The sequence below is a fragment of the Lathamus discolor genome, chromosome 6 (assembly GCF_037157495.1).
Source record: "Lathamus discolor isolate bLatDis1 chromosome 6, bLatDis1.hap1, whole genome shotgun sequence".
NCBI classification, from domain to species: Eukaryota; Metazoa; Chordata; class Aves; order Psittaciformes; family Psittacidae; genus Lathamus; species Lathamus discolor.
This window is the reverse complement of record NC_088889.1, coordinates 56,281,861-56,302,405: the sequence shown is the minus strand read 5'-3', so window position 1 is coordinate 56,302,405 and position 20,545 is coordinate 56,281,861. Positions and strand designations below refer to the sequence as shown.

The window sequence follows — 20,545 nt, the reverse complement described above, 5'->3', positions numbered from 1 at the left end:
TTTATCTGTCTCTGCATTGAATGGGACACATGTAAACACCCCAGGAAAGTTGGATATCCAGAGTGGTTTTGATTCCAAGTACTAGAGGCATGCTGGCACTTGGAACTAGTCTGGAGTTAACATATAATGAAAGCAAATGTTTACAAAATCATTTCCAATCACTACATTAAATAAGGTTTCCCACTTTGAGGAATTCAATTAAATAGGATTAAGAGAAATTAGAAATCTAAGTGATCATTTCCAATTCTCATCCGATTTAAAAAACCACAAGTTTTATTAAGAAAGATTTATTTAAAGCCAAAGCTTGAGAATGACTGCTATGAGCTATTGAGAGAATATCATTTGTAAAGTCTCAGCAAATTATGCTAGTGGGAGGGCAAATGGCAAGTAATGGAATAAAACCTCAGGTCTTTAACTCAGCATTTACTTTGATAAAACTTACACTGATTTCAGTGTCAAAGTCTAGGTTGAATACAATCTGTAAAAACTTTGTAATTCATCTTCTATACTCATAAAAACCTCAAGAAGAAATAATACAAGAGTAAGCACTAGCTCTAAGCCAAGAAATAATATTAAAGAAATTAAGAAAATTAAAAAATAAGAAAAAAAAGAGGAAAATAACTTTAGATGAAGGGTTTAAAAATGAGATTACATAATAAAACGTAGAATCATAGAATAGTTTGGGTTGGAAGGGACCTTCAAAGGTCATCTAGTCTAGCCCTGCTGCTATGGGCAGGGTCATTTTCAAGTAGATAAGGCATATGTGATACTAGTATGGTCTTATAAATAGGCTACTGCAAGACCAGGTATCTATTTTGAAGGAATAGGCAGGGACTTGTTTGATGTAAAATATGACCATGTAATTGCAGTAATCCCTTCATACTCAGTTGTTGGACCAAACCTAATGAATCCAGGTACACCAGCTTTTGGGTAGAGGGAATTTAGAATGTTACAATATTTCAGTTATGTGCTTTAAACCCTTTTCTTTACAAATGAGCTAATCTGTGAAAAAAATTACAGGCATTTTGCTCTATTGCAAATAGAACAGAAATATGACCTCAAAATTCTTAAATACAATGATCAATCACTTCTATATGGCAACCAACTCACCCACAAATGATATGCACAAACTCATGTATGCTTTTGTAAGAGTTAAATGCTAAGGATTTCTTTAACTAACATATGTCCTAACATCCAGTGTTTAGGTTTGGTAATGAAACACAACAATATTGAGACTTTATGCCCTGGACTTTTGTTTAAACACTCTTACTAAGAAAAAGTAATGGACCACCATTTACAGAATGAGTATTTAGACTTACATCTTCATCTAAACTGAAACAGAAGATGCATTGTGATCAGTCACAGCTGATTAGCACTGTTTGCCTTTTGGGTAAATAAAGACATATTTTGCGATGTATGCTTCTCAGAAGCTGCCAAATAAAACAAGGATTGTGTGACTTGGATACTCCAGACCATTTTGTATATATCCAACTTCCTCCTATTAGGTCATCTTAGTTGTCTGACCTATAACTAGATCGACTGTAAATATCAAAATAAAATTCATATTTATGTTTTTAGCAATATAAATGCACATAGAAATCCTTCTCTGTATATAGTTACATGACATGTATTACATGCTTTATGTTTCCCTTTTAGCATTTGCAAAGGAATGCATGCAGGAAACCAGCCTGCCGCATAGAGTACTTGTATTTCTTTAAGGTAAACATTGATGAAACATTTGGAAGATTGAAATAAAAACAAGACATTTATGAGACATAAAGGTATCACATAAAAATGTTGTGAATTACAATAACATTGGCTGAATCCCAGAACAGATAATCCTTATAAACTTGCAGGAATGTTATAAACTGTGTATGAATGTCAGTGATACAGTACATTAAGAGATTCATTTTACACTTGGTGCTGTGTTAAGTCTCAGTCTCTAGAATTTTCATGGCCTCAAAGTTTAAAATAAATATATGTAGTATCTTTCTTTCCTCCATGAAGATATTTTATGTACACAGTTTTATTATGCTGAACAAAGATATCAAAGTCTGTTTTTTCTTGAGCTGTCAAAGTACAAAAGAAATGCAAAAAGTCCTTGCGCAGATGTAGTAAAGTGCTGGATTTTATCTTTTGGCAGGTGCTCAATATGCAGCCCACATAATCACATGTTAATGACTGGAGTGTGTTAATCAGTATGCATACCTGATTTCTTCTTGCCCAAGAAAAAAAAAAACAAAAAAACAAAAAACAATTTAGAGCATGTTAATGCTTCTACTTTTGAAAAATTGCATGTCAACATACAGAAGTGAATTAAAAACTTTTCAAAAATTGCTTTCTAAAAAATAGGAAATGTTAAAATAAGAGAAGAATAAATTTACTACAGGTTTAGATGAACAAAAAATACAAGTCTTTTGCAAAGAATTCAGGTGATTAACTCTATTCAAACACAGATCACCCTAGAATATAGGGAAAGGTTTAAAAAAGACTGCGTTCGGGAAAAAAAATTGTACAGTGTCAAAATGAATATAATAGAAATATAGCAGCCATGCCAAAAAGAACAATTATTTAATTCTTCTTCAAATAAAGTCAATTTTGTATTTCACCACTTCCATTAAACTCATTATCCTGCACACTTCTGGGGATTTTTTTATTATTTTTAATATGAAACATAAACATCTCTTTACGCTAAAGCTAGTAAAATTAGCTTCTTGATCTTTCAAACATGTAGATATGTGCTTAACATTGTATTTGTTGGTAGTCCTAATAAAGTCAGGTTAAGCACATACCTGAATGCTTTTGAATCAAAACAACATGCTTGAAAAAATTATTTCTATCTCTTCTGCAATATATTTCTCATAGGAGTCGATTTTATGGAAAAATAAAGTACAATATCATCTGTTTCTTCATACCCTTCAGTTTCAGCCAAAACTTTGTACCCATGCAATTACATATGAAGGTATTTATCTCTTTAGTTAGATAAAAACTCTAATGCACTACCTGGCATGAAGAAATAATATCAGAAGCACAGTAGAATTGCTTTCGACCATCACAAAACTCAGATTTGTACATGTAAATAACAGCTGTGTGAACAATTTAGCAGATACAGAATTGCTAGAGTTTAGGGCATTTATATTTGATGCATTTTATATGCTCATATCCAGCCCATAAAGGAACTAAATATAAAATTTCAAAACATCTAATTGCACCTATAACTTTTCAGAATTTGAAGACATGAATTTATATAACAACAAAGTCACAGTGTTTAGCTTGCATAAATGTTTTCCATGATCTTTCCTAAAAACCTGAGTTTATTTTCCGTAAAGGGAAGAACTTTCAACAAGAGAAGTTAATAGCAAGAAGGCGGGGGAGGGGGGAGGAACAGGATTGTGCTTGTTTTATGTAGAGACAATAAGCACTGAAACATTATGACCTTCAGGATACCACCTATTTCTGCCTTTCTGATGCCAGCAGTTTTCCTAAAGCTATATAAAGTTAAATTTGATACTTAGTGATCTAAAATTCTTTTAAAAGAAACAGATACATGTGGCATTAAGGGATCTTCACTTTTCTTGCTGCATATACAAATTTGCTATCAGTACTGCTAAGCTGTACAGGCAGACACAGTGAGAAGGTAAGAAGCCTTTCACTCGTTTGGCAAGTCAAGAAAAGACAGATATTTGACATAATTATGAAATATATGTCAATGTTGCTATTTGAGATAAAATCCAATGACATACATTTAATTTCTAAATCCAAGGGGTCTCTGAATGGTGTTACAAAATTATAGGGAAACAAAGCATATATTTGCCTGTAACTAACTTGTATTTGTATATTTATGTGTGTCTGGGTGTCCTCAGTTCTAGTGAAATAACACCCACCTTTTAGACTTGACTTGCTGCTGTGGTTCCATGTAACAGTCTATTGCTGCATCATTCCAAGTAACAGCAGAGCAAAGAGATGTGGATGGCCTCATTCTGTGCACACACATGCTGTCTATATACCCTCTACAGTAGTGGGCAGGTGAGGAATATCATTGGGGAAAAAAAAGAGTACAGTGACCATCCAGCGATACATCATCACGTATACTGGTCAACGCAGCGCCTGTGAGTTCTTTCGAAACCCTCTCTGTTACTAGATAGTTATATTGGCATTGGTGATGGAAATAGTTTGCAGCTTCTGGGTGGGGGTGGGGAAATTCTGCATTTTGAAGAAAGATTACAGATTACATTAGGTTAAAGCTGCTCAAATGCGTTTTTCACGAGACTCACAAGTAGCCCTTACAGCCATGGGAAATCACCGTCCTATTCCTCAATGAAGATCAGGGCGCTTGTCCTTCTAATTTTGTATCCTGTTGTTGGCATTGTTTTCTCCTGATACTTCAGAGCAAAAATTACAAAATCTTCAAAATTTACCTCACAAGATGTGTCAGGCTCTGTATGAAGATGGGAACCATCCTGGTTACCCAACGAACAAAGCACAAATTATGATTCTCCATATTCTCCACTAGTAAATACGTTATTGGGATATAACAATTCAGTTACTATTTTATTTAGCAGAAGTAAATATTATTGTCTTTCTCCTTTATCCTCTCTGTCTGTTGCCCCAGGAGAGCCAGGTTTTGGACACAAACTAAAAATTTTCCTCTATTTCTTGCCTGCTACTCACTGTTCATGAGGGAAAGCAGGATACTTTCCTCATTATCTTACTACCACTTTGCCCTCTTCCTTGCAGTTTACTGCAGCAAACAGGTATATCCTTGGTCTAAAATTAATTTTATTTTCTAGTAGGACTACAGGCAGCAATAAATACCCATATGTCCATGTATTTTTATATTAAATTACAGTTAGAAGTATACATATAATTGTTTCAGGTCAGCAATATGAAATTACAGATATCTTTTGGTTGTTTTATCTTCTCCCCACTGTAACATCAAATTGGCTGTTGATACGATACTCAGTGTAAGTCATTACAGGTCTGATGTTACAGTTGTTATACATTGCTGAATCTGTCAAATGAAAAGAGAGCACAAAGGGAATTTCCAAATGCAGCTGCTATTTCCCATTTGTTAAATCCTTTTATTACACCATATAAGTACACAGCTGGGAAATACTATAGAGTGGGAGTTAAAACAAAATATTTTGGCTTCCAGACATTCAGAATACACAAAGGACTCAGTGGAAAGCAACGCCTGATATCAAAGCGAGTGAAAGTTTGAAAACATTTTTAGCCAGTGTGGGTTTTTTTATGATAATACACAATGTAGTTTCAAGGTATCTTACATTACAGAAAGTGCTGCATACCATAAATGTTAGGAAAAATCTCATTCTTTTTTTCAGTCTAATTGCCCTCCTACAGGGTTTTTTTTTCCACTTAAGATCTGTACAGCCCTTGCACTGTGTTACGATGCATAGCGTGCGCTCTCACAAATTCCAGGGAACTGCTTAGTACTTTTAAGGGCACAAAGGATGGAGGATTGTACCCTTAATTAGATACCACATAAAAGAGATTTTTTTTCCTCCCCATATGTTGACACAGCATTCTTTGAATCTACTATCTTATAACCAGACAATACACATTATTGATGCATTTTAATGACAGCATTACTTTGAGTGTAAATAGTATGAGCAGGTGCTTCTTCAAATCTGCTTTGAAAGGATTCATCTGAGAAAGGTCAGAAAGTGCTTACTTTCTGGGAATTTGATTTTATTAAGTAGAAAAGCAGTCACTACCCCAGCACCTATCTCAAATTTGCCCAACCCACCTTCTGGAATTTGTCTTCTGGAAAGAAACTCCTATCCTCCCTTAAAGGAGTATGAAATTGCCTTCATCAGGAAAACCACAGGTGCCTCTGAATTCTTTCTTAGTAATATTGATGCCTGCTTGGAGATTGAGGTGTTTCAGAGAAACTTCATGCCATTAATAATGGCTTAAAGGTTTGCTCATGAAGGACATAAGCAAGGGAGAAAAAATGATCAAAAAACTTACCCTAAATGACAGTCCCTCAAGGAGAAAAAATTAAATTTGTCACCACTTCACTGTTGTGATCTAACTATTCATCTAATGCACCTAAACTGTAAATACACTGGGACCTTGCTCTGCACATTTTAAGCCTCTTTTGAGTGCAACCAAACAGAGTGCTTTGGAACTTCAGTTTTCATTTCTAGCCAAGCCTTGTAAACTATACCCAGCTTAGAGCTGGGGGGGGGGGGGGGGGGGGGAAATAAATAAATACATAAATAAATCTATTTGATTTAGCTGAGAGCTACCTAAATAAGGATGACAAACACCCACCACCAGATTTAATCAAAGGGAACTGTGGAGATTCCTAATGATTTTCAGGACATTCATTTACATATATGAGGGAATATTTACTGGAAAAAAGAGAGAGAAAAACAGAGTGCTAAGTCACTCAAGCAAAGTTTATGCACCTGTTCTGAAATATGATAAGCTGGGTATTGATTAATGCCTGTCCAGAGGTACAGCCAGTGTTGACATGATAGTGCAGCATTAGGAAAGAAAACAGAGATTGCACTCTGTTGCAGTAAATGTAAAACCACTTCAGAGCAATACAAGTGAGTACAACAGATCATACTACAAGAAGGTCTATCATTTTGACTTAATGTCAGTGGCCTTAATGCTCACATCCAAGCAACAGCCTGTACCAAAACCAAATGCTTTGGTGGACTCTTAGAAGTTAGGAGTTTCTTTCTAGGACACAGAGTCATGTTATCAATGTTATTGACGTCCTAAGACTGAAATTCCCAGAGTGCGCATGCCTCTCTGAATGAATAAGAAAGTAGCTGATGAATTCACAGATTTATTTTTTCCATCAACAAACTTGATCAGTCCTGTCTAGTCTGCTTCCAGTTTGTCGTCCTGATAACATAGAAGTTAAAATTATTCTGATGTGCTTATCGCATGATTTACGCATAAGAGTGACTCTCCATCCAAAATGAGTGTCCATCTGAGAATTCTGCATAGCAATCATATGTACAACTTACAACCTACCTTGTCAAATTACTAGCCATTTTTACAGCTGAAATTTTGCCTTCTTCATGGCAGCTGCCTAAACACCCAGCGATATTTTAGGCCTGACAGAAAGCTATGCGCTGGCTTAAATTGTGCATTACAGATTAGGTAGCATCTTCATCTTTCTGGTTTGGTTTGATCTTTTTAATCAATTGGATTTTCAAAAGAAAAAAACCCAAAACACTATCTTAAGAAAATTGATATTATTGTAGTGCTATTATTTAATTAATTCCAGGCTTCACAATATGCATGAAGAATCCAGTATCTACGTGGATTAATGAATTAGAATTATTATTTCCAGCCAAATTTAAAATAAGTTCATTATTGCTAGCATTGTCAAAAAAAAATCATGCTGAAAAATAAAAATAAGGACTTGCTCAATAAAACCTGCTCATAGACATTTAATAAAAATACAGAAGAAATTTTATGAAAATGCAGGGTATTCTTTTTAAACTAACTGTGTGAATTTAGTATCTGTGAAAGTCATTTTATGGAGACTCTAGAATTATGATGTTCCAAATTGACAGAACGCCGGGCTGCTCCACGTACATTAATTCTGTTTGAGGAACACATGCAAGGAAAATAAATTAACTGAGATGTCATGCCCATTCAGTCTTCATTCAGTCTGTCCATTTATTGAAGAGTTTTGGGGATGAAGAGACAGAATTACAACTGTAAAATAATTTAGGCTACTGAAGAGAACACAGATGATAATTCTGATCATTGCTAACATCACGTATATACAAACTGGTGATCTAGAGCAGAATAGCATGACATAGTTACTCATAAACACCTTTCCCCTTCACAAAAAGTTGTAATTTCCTATAAATACAGCAGGATACTTGTGTCACCTAAAATTCCAGCTGCTTTGTTGTGGTGTGAAGCTATAATATTCTAGAGCTGGTTGGTTCCATTCCCGAAACAAGTAAAAAAATACATTAAAGCTTCTTCCTTCAGCACAACACTTTTCAGATGACAAACAGTTGTGAGCTACATCCTCCTGTCAGAAATTAATGCTTGAATATATGAGCTAAAAAGGTGATGACATAAATTAAGGTTTGAACAAAAACATGATGAATAGATGCATTTCCTTTCCAAAGGTGAACTCATCAAATGACCTCATTCATATAGACCTGTATACTTAAGAAGATTATACAATTGTAATTTACAATTACACCATATTGATGTTGATCTATTACCAACACTGACACTCTAACATTTAAAAAGCTTTACAGCCATAAAGGATTATACTGAACATGTATTTCAAAATGGAAGTGAACAGTGTTTTACAATACTAAGTTAGAAAGCCACTGTGAGAACTGTGAAACTTACCATTCTGTGTTGGGCTGAGATTACTCCATCCCACTCAGGATCTTGTTGAATGGTCGTGACCAGAGTTGGTAGCTCCTCAGAGTGAGGTTTGTTGTGCATTACATTATGTAGAGGCAGATGAGAGGTCGCATGCTGATCATTGTTTCCCTCTTCCTTGTCACATGATGCTAAGTCCTGGGTCATTGTTTCCTCTCCATCAGCTGCACATGCAAACGGAGAGGTAGCCTGCTTGGAAGACATTCTTCTACAAAACAAGAAAAGCAGACAAAAAGAAAATATCGGTGTTAATAAACAAACAACAAAAAAAAGTTCAAAACAGTCCTGCAAACAATAGTACTTTAAAAAGTATGGGTTTGAGTATCTGGATCACAAAAACTGAGATAATGTACTCACTGATGCCAAGTCAAGGTCAGGGTTAAGTTATATGACGCCATTCTATTAATTTACATTTGTCAAACAATATGATTTTCTCCAGCCATAAGAAGATGTAATGTAAATGTACTTTATTGGTATTTTCATGTTGATTTTACATAAGAGTTCAAGTCTTTAAACCCTTACTCCCATGAGCAATCTGAAGGTTACAAGCAAACATTTAGAGAAATGTGTCCATCATGCTTTCTTAACAGCATTCCTTGCAAGCAGAAGATGTTTCTACACATTTTTAAATCTATTTCAAAATCTGCTAAATAAGTCCTTTTGCTGCTTTTAAAAGCTGTATCTGCTCTTAACCTGTTTAAAATTTTACCCAGTTTGACCTTTTGGAAAGTGTTTTGAGACATTCATATGAAAAGTGCTCTAAAATGGAATAGATTATTGAATGGATGGATAATATCTGAGTAATCTTTTACAGCTTGAACTAAAAATCTAAAATAATTATGTTTCATTTCATATTAGACATTGAGTACAGGATATAGCTGAACAAATTACTTTAAATGACTTAAAAGTGTGATGAATAAATGCATTGATTTATGTTAAATGTCTTTTTCTAATAATGGCCTCTTACTACCATCTCATATGCAAACACAGCTTTCACCACAGTTTCTGCACTTAGATGAAAATATAACTGACTTCCACTCAAAATCTGAAAACACTTTGTTTAAAATTTCTAATAAGATTAACTGCAACTGTTAAAACAATCATTAATAAACCTGAAAGAAGACAGCTAAAATATATTAACTTTTTTCCTAGGTTTTAGTAATTTTAGAATATCCTTGACACTGAAATTGCTGAGAAACTAAGGAATAAGGTCTCCACCTTAATTGCTTTTTAACAATAATTGATTTCATACCATTTCTTTAAAAATGCACAAATCAGTTAACATAGGAAACCACATGAGCATTTTTCAAATTAGCAAATCATTAACTTGCTAGTACTGTTTCTACAGACAAATAAATACTGATTAAAGGGTCTGGAAATCTGAGACTAACAGTTAAATTTACAAATCTGTCACATGCTTTCATGAATATTACAGTGAAGGAAATATCAAGTGCAAAGAAAAATAATTAAGCTAATTCCAATTTAAACATTAGTTTTTATGTAGCAGCCTGTGTTTCACATAGGATTTAACAGCTAATGCTAAATTTCTCACAATTAATGAGGGAGTTCAGATTTAGTATCCTACAGTGAAAAAAAAATTAATATAAGATCAACTAATCTAATTATGTACAGTTCAATATGAAAGTATTACAAGCTTTGAAGTGCTTTGAAACATATTAAAACACTGATACCTATTTAGAATAACTATTCTGTAAATAGAGATAATCCTGCCTCTTAAACTCGATACTGGTAGGGAAAAAAAGGTTTGTGTTTTCTTTAGGGAAGCCTAAGTATAAGTCAGAGTCTAATATCAGTGCTGCCAATAAGCAGAACTGAGGAATTTAAACTGTATATTGCATTCTTACTACACTAAAGAATATGTGTTGATGCTACAGAAAATACGTCAAGAGTTCAGCAACCAGCATTATTGTATGTACTTCAAAAGGTTCTGGCTCATAATTGCTATGAGCCAAGATAAAATAAAAGGTTTACTTTTCCCTTTCTCATTAAAATAGTCATGTTAATATAATCACTCACATGAAAATATAAGTCAACACTTTATGCAATTTGAAAACCAGTAATGAAAACTGAAAGTCACAATAAAGGATTTTCCTTTCTTTCGCCTTCTCAACAGATCTTATTCCTCTTTCAAACTGAACGAGCTTCTGTGAAAAGCAATATCTATGGCTGTTTCTTCACCATAAATTAATCATGACACAAAACTAGAAATGAAAATGTCTCTTAAGAACAATTTCAACTACAAACTGCACCAATGAATAATAGTGCACAATCCTAATTAAACACAACTCTGCAGCTGCAAAAATAGGCTGAATCTGTCCAAAGCTACGAGTTGGCTTTAAAGGCTGGTTTGTTAGGGACTGTTTTCTTAAGGAAGGCTGGGCCCTCAGTCTTAATCAGCCAATAAATTATTTCCTGCAATTACATTAAATAGAAAATTATCTTCAAATTGGGAATGTTAATTGAAAATCAAAATTCAGACTGAAGTTTAGAAATTACATGCTGAATATAATTAGTCTAGAAAGGCTTCACCTCTATTTCATAAATAGGCTTTTGGTATTTCCTCAAGTGACCATTCAGTGAAGCTATCTACTGATAATGCGCTAGAGAGGAAACAGTATACTAATATACTTTCTTCTTATTCATGATATTTTAAATGTATTTAAATAAAAATCTCTATTCATGTTCTGGATTTTAAGTTTATTATATAGAGAAAAAGGGACTCTGTTAACCTTAAAAATAAAAGTCTATTGACAAAATCACACTCACTAATAATCTCAAGCCATGCCAACAAGCTTTTTCTGTACGCTAAGAAATTAGACTGAGAGCAGGGTTCAAATGTTTTCTAGCTCCTCTTATGCCTTTCCTTCACTGCAGCATTATGGTCAAACCCATTTTCATACTGTACTTTACTCAGCTACCTATAGTCCTGGAGCCTGAAAAGAAAGCAAGCGCAGGCAGACGTCCCAGGGCACTTGCTCTCCTCATGACACAAGTTTTAGGGGTGTGTTTCATTTCTATTTTCCTCCAAACCTTTGCTAAAATAGCAAAGTTTAGTGCATTAATTACAGTCAGAGGTCAGCACTTGATGGTACTTTTCAGGTTTTTGGTTGCTAGATTTTAAACATTGTGGTAAAAAGGGACAGAGATGTAGGACCCTCCTAGATAAAGGCCCCCACTAGATGAAGGCCCCCATCTTCTTTTCCCAGCACAATCATTAACTCAGTCAACATACCTTGTGTGTACATGTCGTCTGAGGGTGTCAGTTTATGCACCGAATATTGATTATGCCTGGGTTTATAATTAGCAAAAACAAAGTAAATATAAACTCCAGGACTGGGTGTTAACCAGTCAATTACTACATGATGGGTTTTTTCACTTGTTACATGTTTGGTTGTGCTTACTTAAATGGGAGAATTCTGTACACAGAACTCCACCAAGTCCAAAGGCAGAGACTGGCAAATAACTTCAATGTCTCATCAAATTCAAAGGGAGAAGAATCTGCCCTGTTTGAGTAGTTTATGTTTATGATAACATTAAACAACAGAACAGGTTGTAGTGTTAAAATGCTTTAATGTAAAGTATGAGCATGAATAGCAGTCAAATTTTAAGCCATAATAACTTCCCAATTTTGTATTTAAAATATTCAAAATGCATTTGCTAAATCCCTGGGGGGCTGGGGGGGTGGGGGGGGGAACAGTCAACATTCATAATAAATAAGGCTTGTAAAAGGTATCAGAAATTTCCTAATTTCCATTCTAATTTTTTCTATTATCAATTAAATTCACTCAAATGATTTAAAAAAAAGTTTCTGATAAAAAATATCTCCCTAGTTATAACCCCTGCAAACAGGGGTTTATAATGGAAGTGCTGACACAACCCTAACTACAGCAGCGCAAATGGTGCCGCTATAATACACAAAATCAAGTTCTATTATTCTAAACTACCCTCGCTCGGGGGGTTTTCTTTACTGTGCTCCCAGACAAACTGCTGAAGCATGAAAAATTTAAATGCAATCAAGTGGGTCCAATTCTACTTTACTAGAACAAGTGTCTACAGTGGTACAATCTTAAAAGAAGATGCAACAGATTTGTTTGGTGCTTTTCTTTCTTTTTTCTTTTTTAGCTGTTTATTTATAATACTGTGCAGTGGAGATAAAATAAGAGAGGAAATTACACTCACATTATATCAGTATATTGATTACACAGCACACAATCAGAAAGAAAACTACATTGTGAAATTGTTGCTTTGGTTAAATTGACAGATTAGCTGAACACAGCAATCACTAAAGGTGGAAAATATACCTAATGGGAATGAAAAAAAAAATTGAAAAGGGCCCTAACTATCTGAGGTCCTATCACTTACTCAACTTCAAGAATTAAATAAACCTTGATTTGGATTTTCCAGACCTAGAATAAATTCTATCTCATTTTGAACTCAAGACAGAAAAAGGGTGGGATCATTTATCAAAACCTCAGTAAAGCTGAGGAATTGAACCCCAATTTCAGTCACTCTTGATACAGAGGTAGCAAAGCTAAAATTGAACTGCTAAGGGTTTTTTACCTACATAATATGACAGTCCTGAACAGTTCCATGTGCTATATATCCGCCACAATTTTTTTATTTCAATCCAGAGAAGAAATTTTCTCTGCTGTAATGAAGACTGCCAGTCAGATTATCAAGAAAAGTTTTCCTTTTTTCCTACAGAGAGTCTGTGTTATACCCTTCTAAATACAAATAATAATACTTCGGTGGGTTGGGGTTTTTTCTTATCTAAGGCTCTTCTACAGTCTCAAATTCTTCAAACAATGTCCATCTTCTTTTTCAAAACAATTAGATGAAATTAAAAAAAAAAAAAAAAGCCTAAAACCTTCCACCCTGCTGAATGCTCAAATTAAATGTTATGGTGGAAATTACAGCTAGACCTGGAGCTGTAGCTGCTAGACACTTCAGAATCAAGCCACAAAGTATTAACACGGATAACAGCAATGTGATAGCCCTGACACTATTTTAAAAACATATAAACTAAGGAATAAAAATGAGATACATGGCAAAGTAGACTTGTAGTTGGCTGGAGACTCCAGCTTCTGTTCTGCTCCACCCTAACAAAGCATTCATAAACCTAAAGGCATGTCTACACTGCAAGCATATAAATGATTGCTTTGTAATGCTGAGATATCCAAACTAATTTTAAACAAGCTCATTTGTGATAGCACTCCAACTACAGTAGTGTGGTACTCAGATGGACTAATTCATCCTCTTTAGTGACTACAGTATAGACATAACCCAGGTGTACAGCTCCAACAGTAGACTGGAATCAGATTAGATTACAAATATATTCGCTTACAGAGCTTTTATGAACAGTCTCAATTCCTTTTCCCAAAGTGCCAGATTAAAGTACTTAAGTACATGATTAACTGTAAGTACGCAAGCAGTCCACTAATTTCAAATTGGACTATTCAGTTTCAAAAACTTAAGCACATGTCTAAGTGCTCTGGTGACTCCAGAACTAAACAAATTAAGAGAAACCATTTTCAGTAGCACTCATAATCATTTAAATATTTCCTTCTAAACTTTTATGCTAACCTGGTGTTCATGAAAAATAAAACTCAGCCACATCATCTTATCCCTCCTCACCTTCTTAAAGAGCAACAAATATGTATACTCCTCCCATAATATTAAGCATGACTTACAGGACTGTCGCTTACAAATCAGCACTCAGCCTTGGGATAAATTAATGGCACTGTATACTCTTTTTTGTTCACACTGCCCACAGTATCCTCCTCTTTCATACCTGTAGCACACATCATCACTTGGTGGCCCTGTGTCTTTCATGGATCCTCAAGCCCCTTCTGAAACTCAAGAGCATCCTTTATGCAATCTATTTTGCAGTGTGAGTTTGCCTATGCCAGTACAGGCCTGATGCAGAACAGGGTACACTGACACGGCAGCACAGAATTTACTGGAACAACTTACTTATTTCTAGATGCAAATCAGTTTAACATGGTTTAAACATTCAGGAAAACTGGACTTTATTTTTGCTATATAAAGATATCAGTTACAGTAGTGTTCGGATAGCCTTCAAGAAAAATGAAAATGCTTTGTCAATAACCAAAATAGTTTGCAGCTCCTCCCCATAAAACAATGTTATGTAGGCAGAACTCAGTAATGTAATTCATTGTAAATCTAATGCCGTAATCTGTCTGCCATTTTAGAATAAACAGTTATTTCCTAAAATTATGAACTGTCATATCTGTTTTTAAGGAGCCTTAGTAACACAAATGAACACTTAGTAACAGATTCCATTCTCCTGAGGCCCCACACCCCAACACAAATCACTGTGCACAAGACCTGTATAAACTGACAAGGCAGCGATGGGAAAGAATCTCCCAGTTTTTGTTCCTGTCTTTGGCTCTTAGTCACAACAAGGCCTTAGGCCAATCAGTTCAATTCCCTCAAGCTCTTCCTTGGCTTTGTTTTGCAGGAACACTACAAGAATTAGATACATATGGATCATAAGCAGCTCTGCAAGATTAGAGACTTTATGGCAGTTGGAAGAATCACCTTTGAAATAAAAGGGGGGGGGGGGAGGGTGAAAGCAAATATGATTCAAGAAATGGCAGCTATAATGTTAACTAAGCATCCAAAGCTTAGCATCAAGCTAAGCAATACACCCACAGCTTCCAAGATACACACTCAGATTTTCTTGCATTTGTTTTTCCAATACAGACAAATCACACTTCTGCTAACAGATATGAATCCAAATCACAAAGTTTGACTTAAGATTCAGACTCCCTCAGAGCTCAGAGGGTTTGCAGTAATTGTTATGGTATTTCTTTTAATCTCTAATCAAACAATGTGAGGGCTAAACAGCTCCTTGGAACTTTTTTGGAAAGCATTTCTCTAACGTTCTGCCATTATAATGACCTTCTCAGCCATGCAGCCACAGTAAACCATGATGGTTAGGGCATGAGTTCCTGCCTATTTATCTAGTTGTTGAAAACATTAAAAAGGGCAGCGAAACAGCCTCTCAGCCCCTGGTGACTTTTCAATGAAAATCCAAACTGTTTAGCTGGATTCATAAAATGCCAAAAATACAACTTACCATTCTAGCAGGTTAAATGTTCTATTCTCTTTATCCACTACCAGGAAATTTCACTGAAAATGCCTAAGGTGAACTCACTCTGAATGCAGTAAACGGCACTGAAAGAATAGTCATTTAGCACCTGGGATGTGCTCATCTTCAGTCACTGTAGTTAATATTTTCTATAGTTTATATTTAGCTGACAATATTGCTGTCACTTTATTTAAACAGCTTGAGACTGTTCTTTGGACTGGAGCTCATATGCCCTGGAATGCTTTGACTCATGAATTGTTTCTCCTGATAATGTTACATCACGTAACCACCTCTTTTTAATTGGTTGGTATCAGCTTCTCAGTGATGACTGCCTTTAAAGTCCTATGACTACGCCATGTGTCTCTGGATATCCAATTTCTTACTGTTGGAAAAAGAAAGAGGAAAAAAGGCAGTACTGACTTCCAGGTATCTTCACCAATAACTACAGGAACAAGAGTGAGCTTGCCAAGAACTTATCTTTCAGCAACTTATTAAGATTTGTTTTTTCAGGCAGCAAGTAATAGAATATACAATATAAATAAAAGCAAACATTAACGATAAAATTTAAAAACAATGGTTGCTATAAATATAAGATTCCATGTAATGAGTTAAAAAGTTTATTTTCAATCTTACAGGTGTAAAAACAAGAGGTCATGAGCCATTTCTCTGGACCAACTATTTCAGAGCAGAAATATAATATCTTAAGTGAGTTTCTCTCCCTTCCTTCCTTGTTCTCCTCCTTCCTCTCCATATTTTTGATTCTCATTTCTAAGTCAGATAGAGCACCTCAGCAGAGAGCAAAAAGGTCTATCAATTTCAGGCTCACCTGTAGCCAGTTGCACTAAACCACCTAATTAGTACCTCCATGTAACATGAAACAGTGCCTCTGCAGCTCACTTACAGATAGCCTTTTTAATAAAAAACCTTATACTACAAGCCTAAAAACATTCTGAGCAGGGAAAATAGTTCTGATTCCATAGAGGTTACACAAGCATCAAAGCACTTAAACATAGGTGCCAAACCACATTGCCAGAAGCTCTTAGTACTGTGAGGTAGTGTTACCTGACAGCTTGGTGAATATAAAATTACTTGTTTCTCCAACTGAAGACAATCAAAGTGTCACCTTCCATTGTAATTATGCACAACTAGGGATCAGCAAAGTGCCAACATAATTACCAGGAGGAAAACAAGACATAACAAAAATATCAAATCTAAATTTCTCCAAAGGGTAAACACATCCACCTGGCTATTACCAAAAAAAATAAAAAAAAAATATAAAAAAAAAAAAATTTTTACTACCAAATATCCTAGTGTTATTTAACAATAAGATTTATGTGCCTTTCATTAAGTGAAAAAGAAAACAGTTAAAGAAAGTGATTCATGAAATACTAAAAATAAACACAGGTCAGAACCATGCAGGGGTGTTACTTGTACACTTTTAAAGTACAAGAAGTGTCATCAGAGATGCTGGGACAAACATATGTATCTGCACTCTTGTTATTCTAAATTCATATATGAGAGGAGTCATGAAAATCAATTCTAACTGGCACATGGTGTACTTTGGCATGTATGTACGCATGACGTGCCACTTTTATTTGTTTATTTAAATGACTTCACTCTAAGAACCAAAAATGAAGTTTGAACTGCAGACTGCCTCAGAACTGGGGCTTTCAGGATATTAAAAAACTGAGGAAAATCTTTGAAGGGGGTAATCTGAATACATGAGAACTACTATTTTCACCATTTATTTCTTCAGGTTATTCAGTAACTAGCCTGTTCAGGGGTGAAATTTGCATTTTGGTGATGCAGAGATCTCATAACCAGAAATTGTGTTTTATACCTACAGTAGCTCTGGGCATCCTATAAACTATTAGAGTATCCTAAGTGGGATATATACTTGAAAAATTATTTTCATCTAGTCCATAGAAATGAAGCTAAACCTCCATTCTTTTTGAAAAACTTGCATTGTTGAGTGGCCTTTCCTGCATAAGTGTTCCAGTCACTACTAATGCATACACGAAGTTCTAGTACATTTATTGATGTAACTGCGCACCATCTTCACGTATTCTAAAGTTTCACCTCTGCTGGAGGAGTTACAAAAAAAAGAAAGAAAAGCCAAGAATGGGTCTTTGACACTGGGTTTTCCCTGCTGTAAGGGCTTTTTTCCACCCTGTACAACTGCTCTAGAGCCAGAAGTAATCCTAACCTTTGCAGACAAAGCAGCCATAAGGACTGCTTAAATATGTTGTTAGCCTTGCAGAAGAGGTTAAGATGCAGGTTCTGCATAACAGGGACCACCACCTGCCTCTTGTCTGAGGCTTTGTATCACCAGGAACCCAGGTACAGCTCTGCAAGGCTGGGCTTTCTAGCTACAACCTGTTCACAGGCTTTAGCCATTGATGCTTGTTCTCATGCACTGCCCTGTATCATACAACACAGCACCTTCTTTTCCACTATATGAGAATATTGATACACCCTAGCTGATATTCCTACTTGTGACATTGTTTCAAAGGGCTAAGCAGCAAATTTAGGACAGACTAGGATTCTGATTTTCTTTTAGAGTCCATACAAAGGACTTGCTTTTATGAGGCAGCATTATGCACAACATTTCTTTATTTTGAACTAAGGTTTACACAATATGATCCTTACATATGTGCACAATAGGAACCCTAAAATGTGTCTAGAGACCCCTGCAGGGACCACCTCATCTACCAGTGAGATATAGCTACTACTTCTATAAAGGACAGGGCAGTCTGAAGCAGCATACTGTTCAGAAAAAGATTACACTACCCAGGATTTTTTTTAGCAATAGCCCAGTTTGACTGGCAATGTGGCCAAGAACAAGAATGCAACAACTTCTCTCTTTCTCCCCCAAAGCCCTTCACTACTTGGGCTGTGCAAGTTTTCATGGGAGGGAGTAGATGAGGTCCTTTTTTCTTAATGTTAATTTGCTTCTACATGAAAATATGAAAACAAAAGATAAACAATTGCAGCAGTCAAAGCATTCAAATAAAGTAAAACAAAACTTTATCTCCTCTATTAATTAAGCTAATCAGTTGCCATTAATAGCAAACAATTTGAAGTTCAATCTATCCAGACTCTGAACCTTCTATCCTTCCACAAGATCCACAGATGAAGTGTTTACTGATTTTAACTGCCTTTAAAAAAATATTAAGACATTGTTATTCATAGTCTTAGTTTGACTTACTTAACAAATATTTCCATTGCTGTTTAGTAAAACAAACATAAAACCAAAATCATTGATATTAATCAGTGTCCAAAAACAAGTTTTGTACTTTTAAGGAACCCATTAATGTATTTTGACTTGGCATGGAAAAGAATCAGAGAACATTAAAAAAAAATTTTCACAGGTGAAACTGCTACTGCTTCATCATTCAGGTTGAAGAGCTCAAGCAGTATGCAGGGTCTGCGTCCAGCACTCTGAAACTGCATCAACCGCAAAGGAAACTATAAACTCTGCCTATCTTTTGGTTTACAGTTCTGCAACGTACGACAAAATTGTTAGAAAGAAATGATTTGCAACAACTGAGGATCCTCAACTATCCTTTTTTTTCATGGAAAAGTGTGACATACAGCATCTGATCTCTAACAAGGAGAAGGAAATGTACAGCAAAATGACTCAGAAGGGTAAAGGTGCAGAGTGCCCAGGCTCTGAATTACTCCACATTTCCAGGTGCTCAAAGTTCCTTGTTGGCATTTTTAAATGTGTCAAAGAACATTACAAAGCACAATTATCAGAATACAATGAAAAACATAAAGCACAACACAAACCAAAGTAAAAGACAAATGAAAATGTCCCCAAATAATTAGAAAGTAAAAAAACCCCAAATGTCTAAAATGCAATCTTAAAATATTGTCAATGATTTTAAACATTTTTACCATTCACATTTAAATTCCGTCCAATCCCTCACAAGTTATTTTAACTAAAATACTAAAACACTCTATCATAACTTGTGATGCAGTACATTTATCATTGAAATACCCAGTGCTCTGTTGTGGTTTTCATCTCTGACCCATTTTTTTCCCATATTTTAAGGATAAAACGTATGATCTGCATTTGTAAAGAAGTCTTGTCTTCTCAGTGTAAATTTTTGCTCAGGGCTATATTTTGTAACAATTTCCCACTTACGTTTATTGGTAATAATTCATAATAGACAAGCAAAACAGTACATACTATGTGCAGCCTATTACTCCTAAAAACAGTTTCATTTTCTCATGGACATTCCTTGAGAGCTCTATTATTAATTTTAAAAGCAACACCATAAAGAACATGCAGTTTTACAGACGTATTTAGCTGGTATGGCTATCATCCCTACCATGAACCAACAATGAGACAGTACAGTGTCTGTTGTTCTAAACCAAATATGAAGAGAATCGAAAAGAAATGCATCTTTTAATGTAGTAATTATGACACAGACATCGAATCATTAGAGTCTTGAGTATGGGTCAGATCCTCAGACACTGTATGTCAGAGCAGCTGTACGGAGGTTAATTGAATCCTCTTTATTCAGTTGAAGATACAGCCTTAATTTTCTTGCCATGGAAAAATTAAATTGGGTCCTTTTGCAATATGAAATTTCTGTGTTTTCAGTGGAAAACTGACTCCCATTACAGTATTACCAGGAATCATATGCCGGGATAATATTCCTCATCGCATAGAAATGCAAAAAATAGTAAGGTATATTCTGAATACTAGCAGACTGAATGCATCGCTCTCGGTATTTTTTCAGTGCATTCCTCTTGAACTGATTGAAAATAACAAGATCTCATCATTTAGACAAGCACTTTCAAAACAATAACAAAAATCACTTCTCCAACTGGCATGAGAGGTAAGAAGAGACAATAATTCTGGGAAGAATCAAACACAAACTACCAAAGCAAAAACAATTTTAGGTTTTAATTTGAACATGAATTCTTATGTTGCTACTTGGCAAAGCACTGCAGTCCAGCAGCTCCTGTGGAGCAAGGTCATGAAAGAGATGGGGG

The 20,545-nt window shown here is 35.2% G+C and overlaps 1 protein-coding gene across 6 annotated transcripts in view; it reads right to left on the bottom strand.

Annotated features, from left to right (window-relative positions):
- SOX6 (SRY-box transcription factor 6) overlaps positions 1-20,545 on the bottom strand; it is a 322,923-nt gene that overhangs the window by 225,151 nt on the left and 77,227 nt on the right. For all 6 annotated transcript variants that reach the window (XM_065682941.1, XM_065682940.1, XM_065682945.1 and 3 more), the window contains exon 2: positions 8,368-8,611. In XM_065682941.1, the coding sequence (XP_065539013.1) occupies positions 8,368-8,607 (240 nt within the window). In that variant the 5' untranslated portion in view covers positions 8,608-8,611. The remainder of the gene's footprint in view (positions 1-8,367; positions 8,612-20,545) is intronic.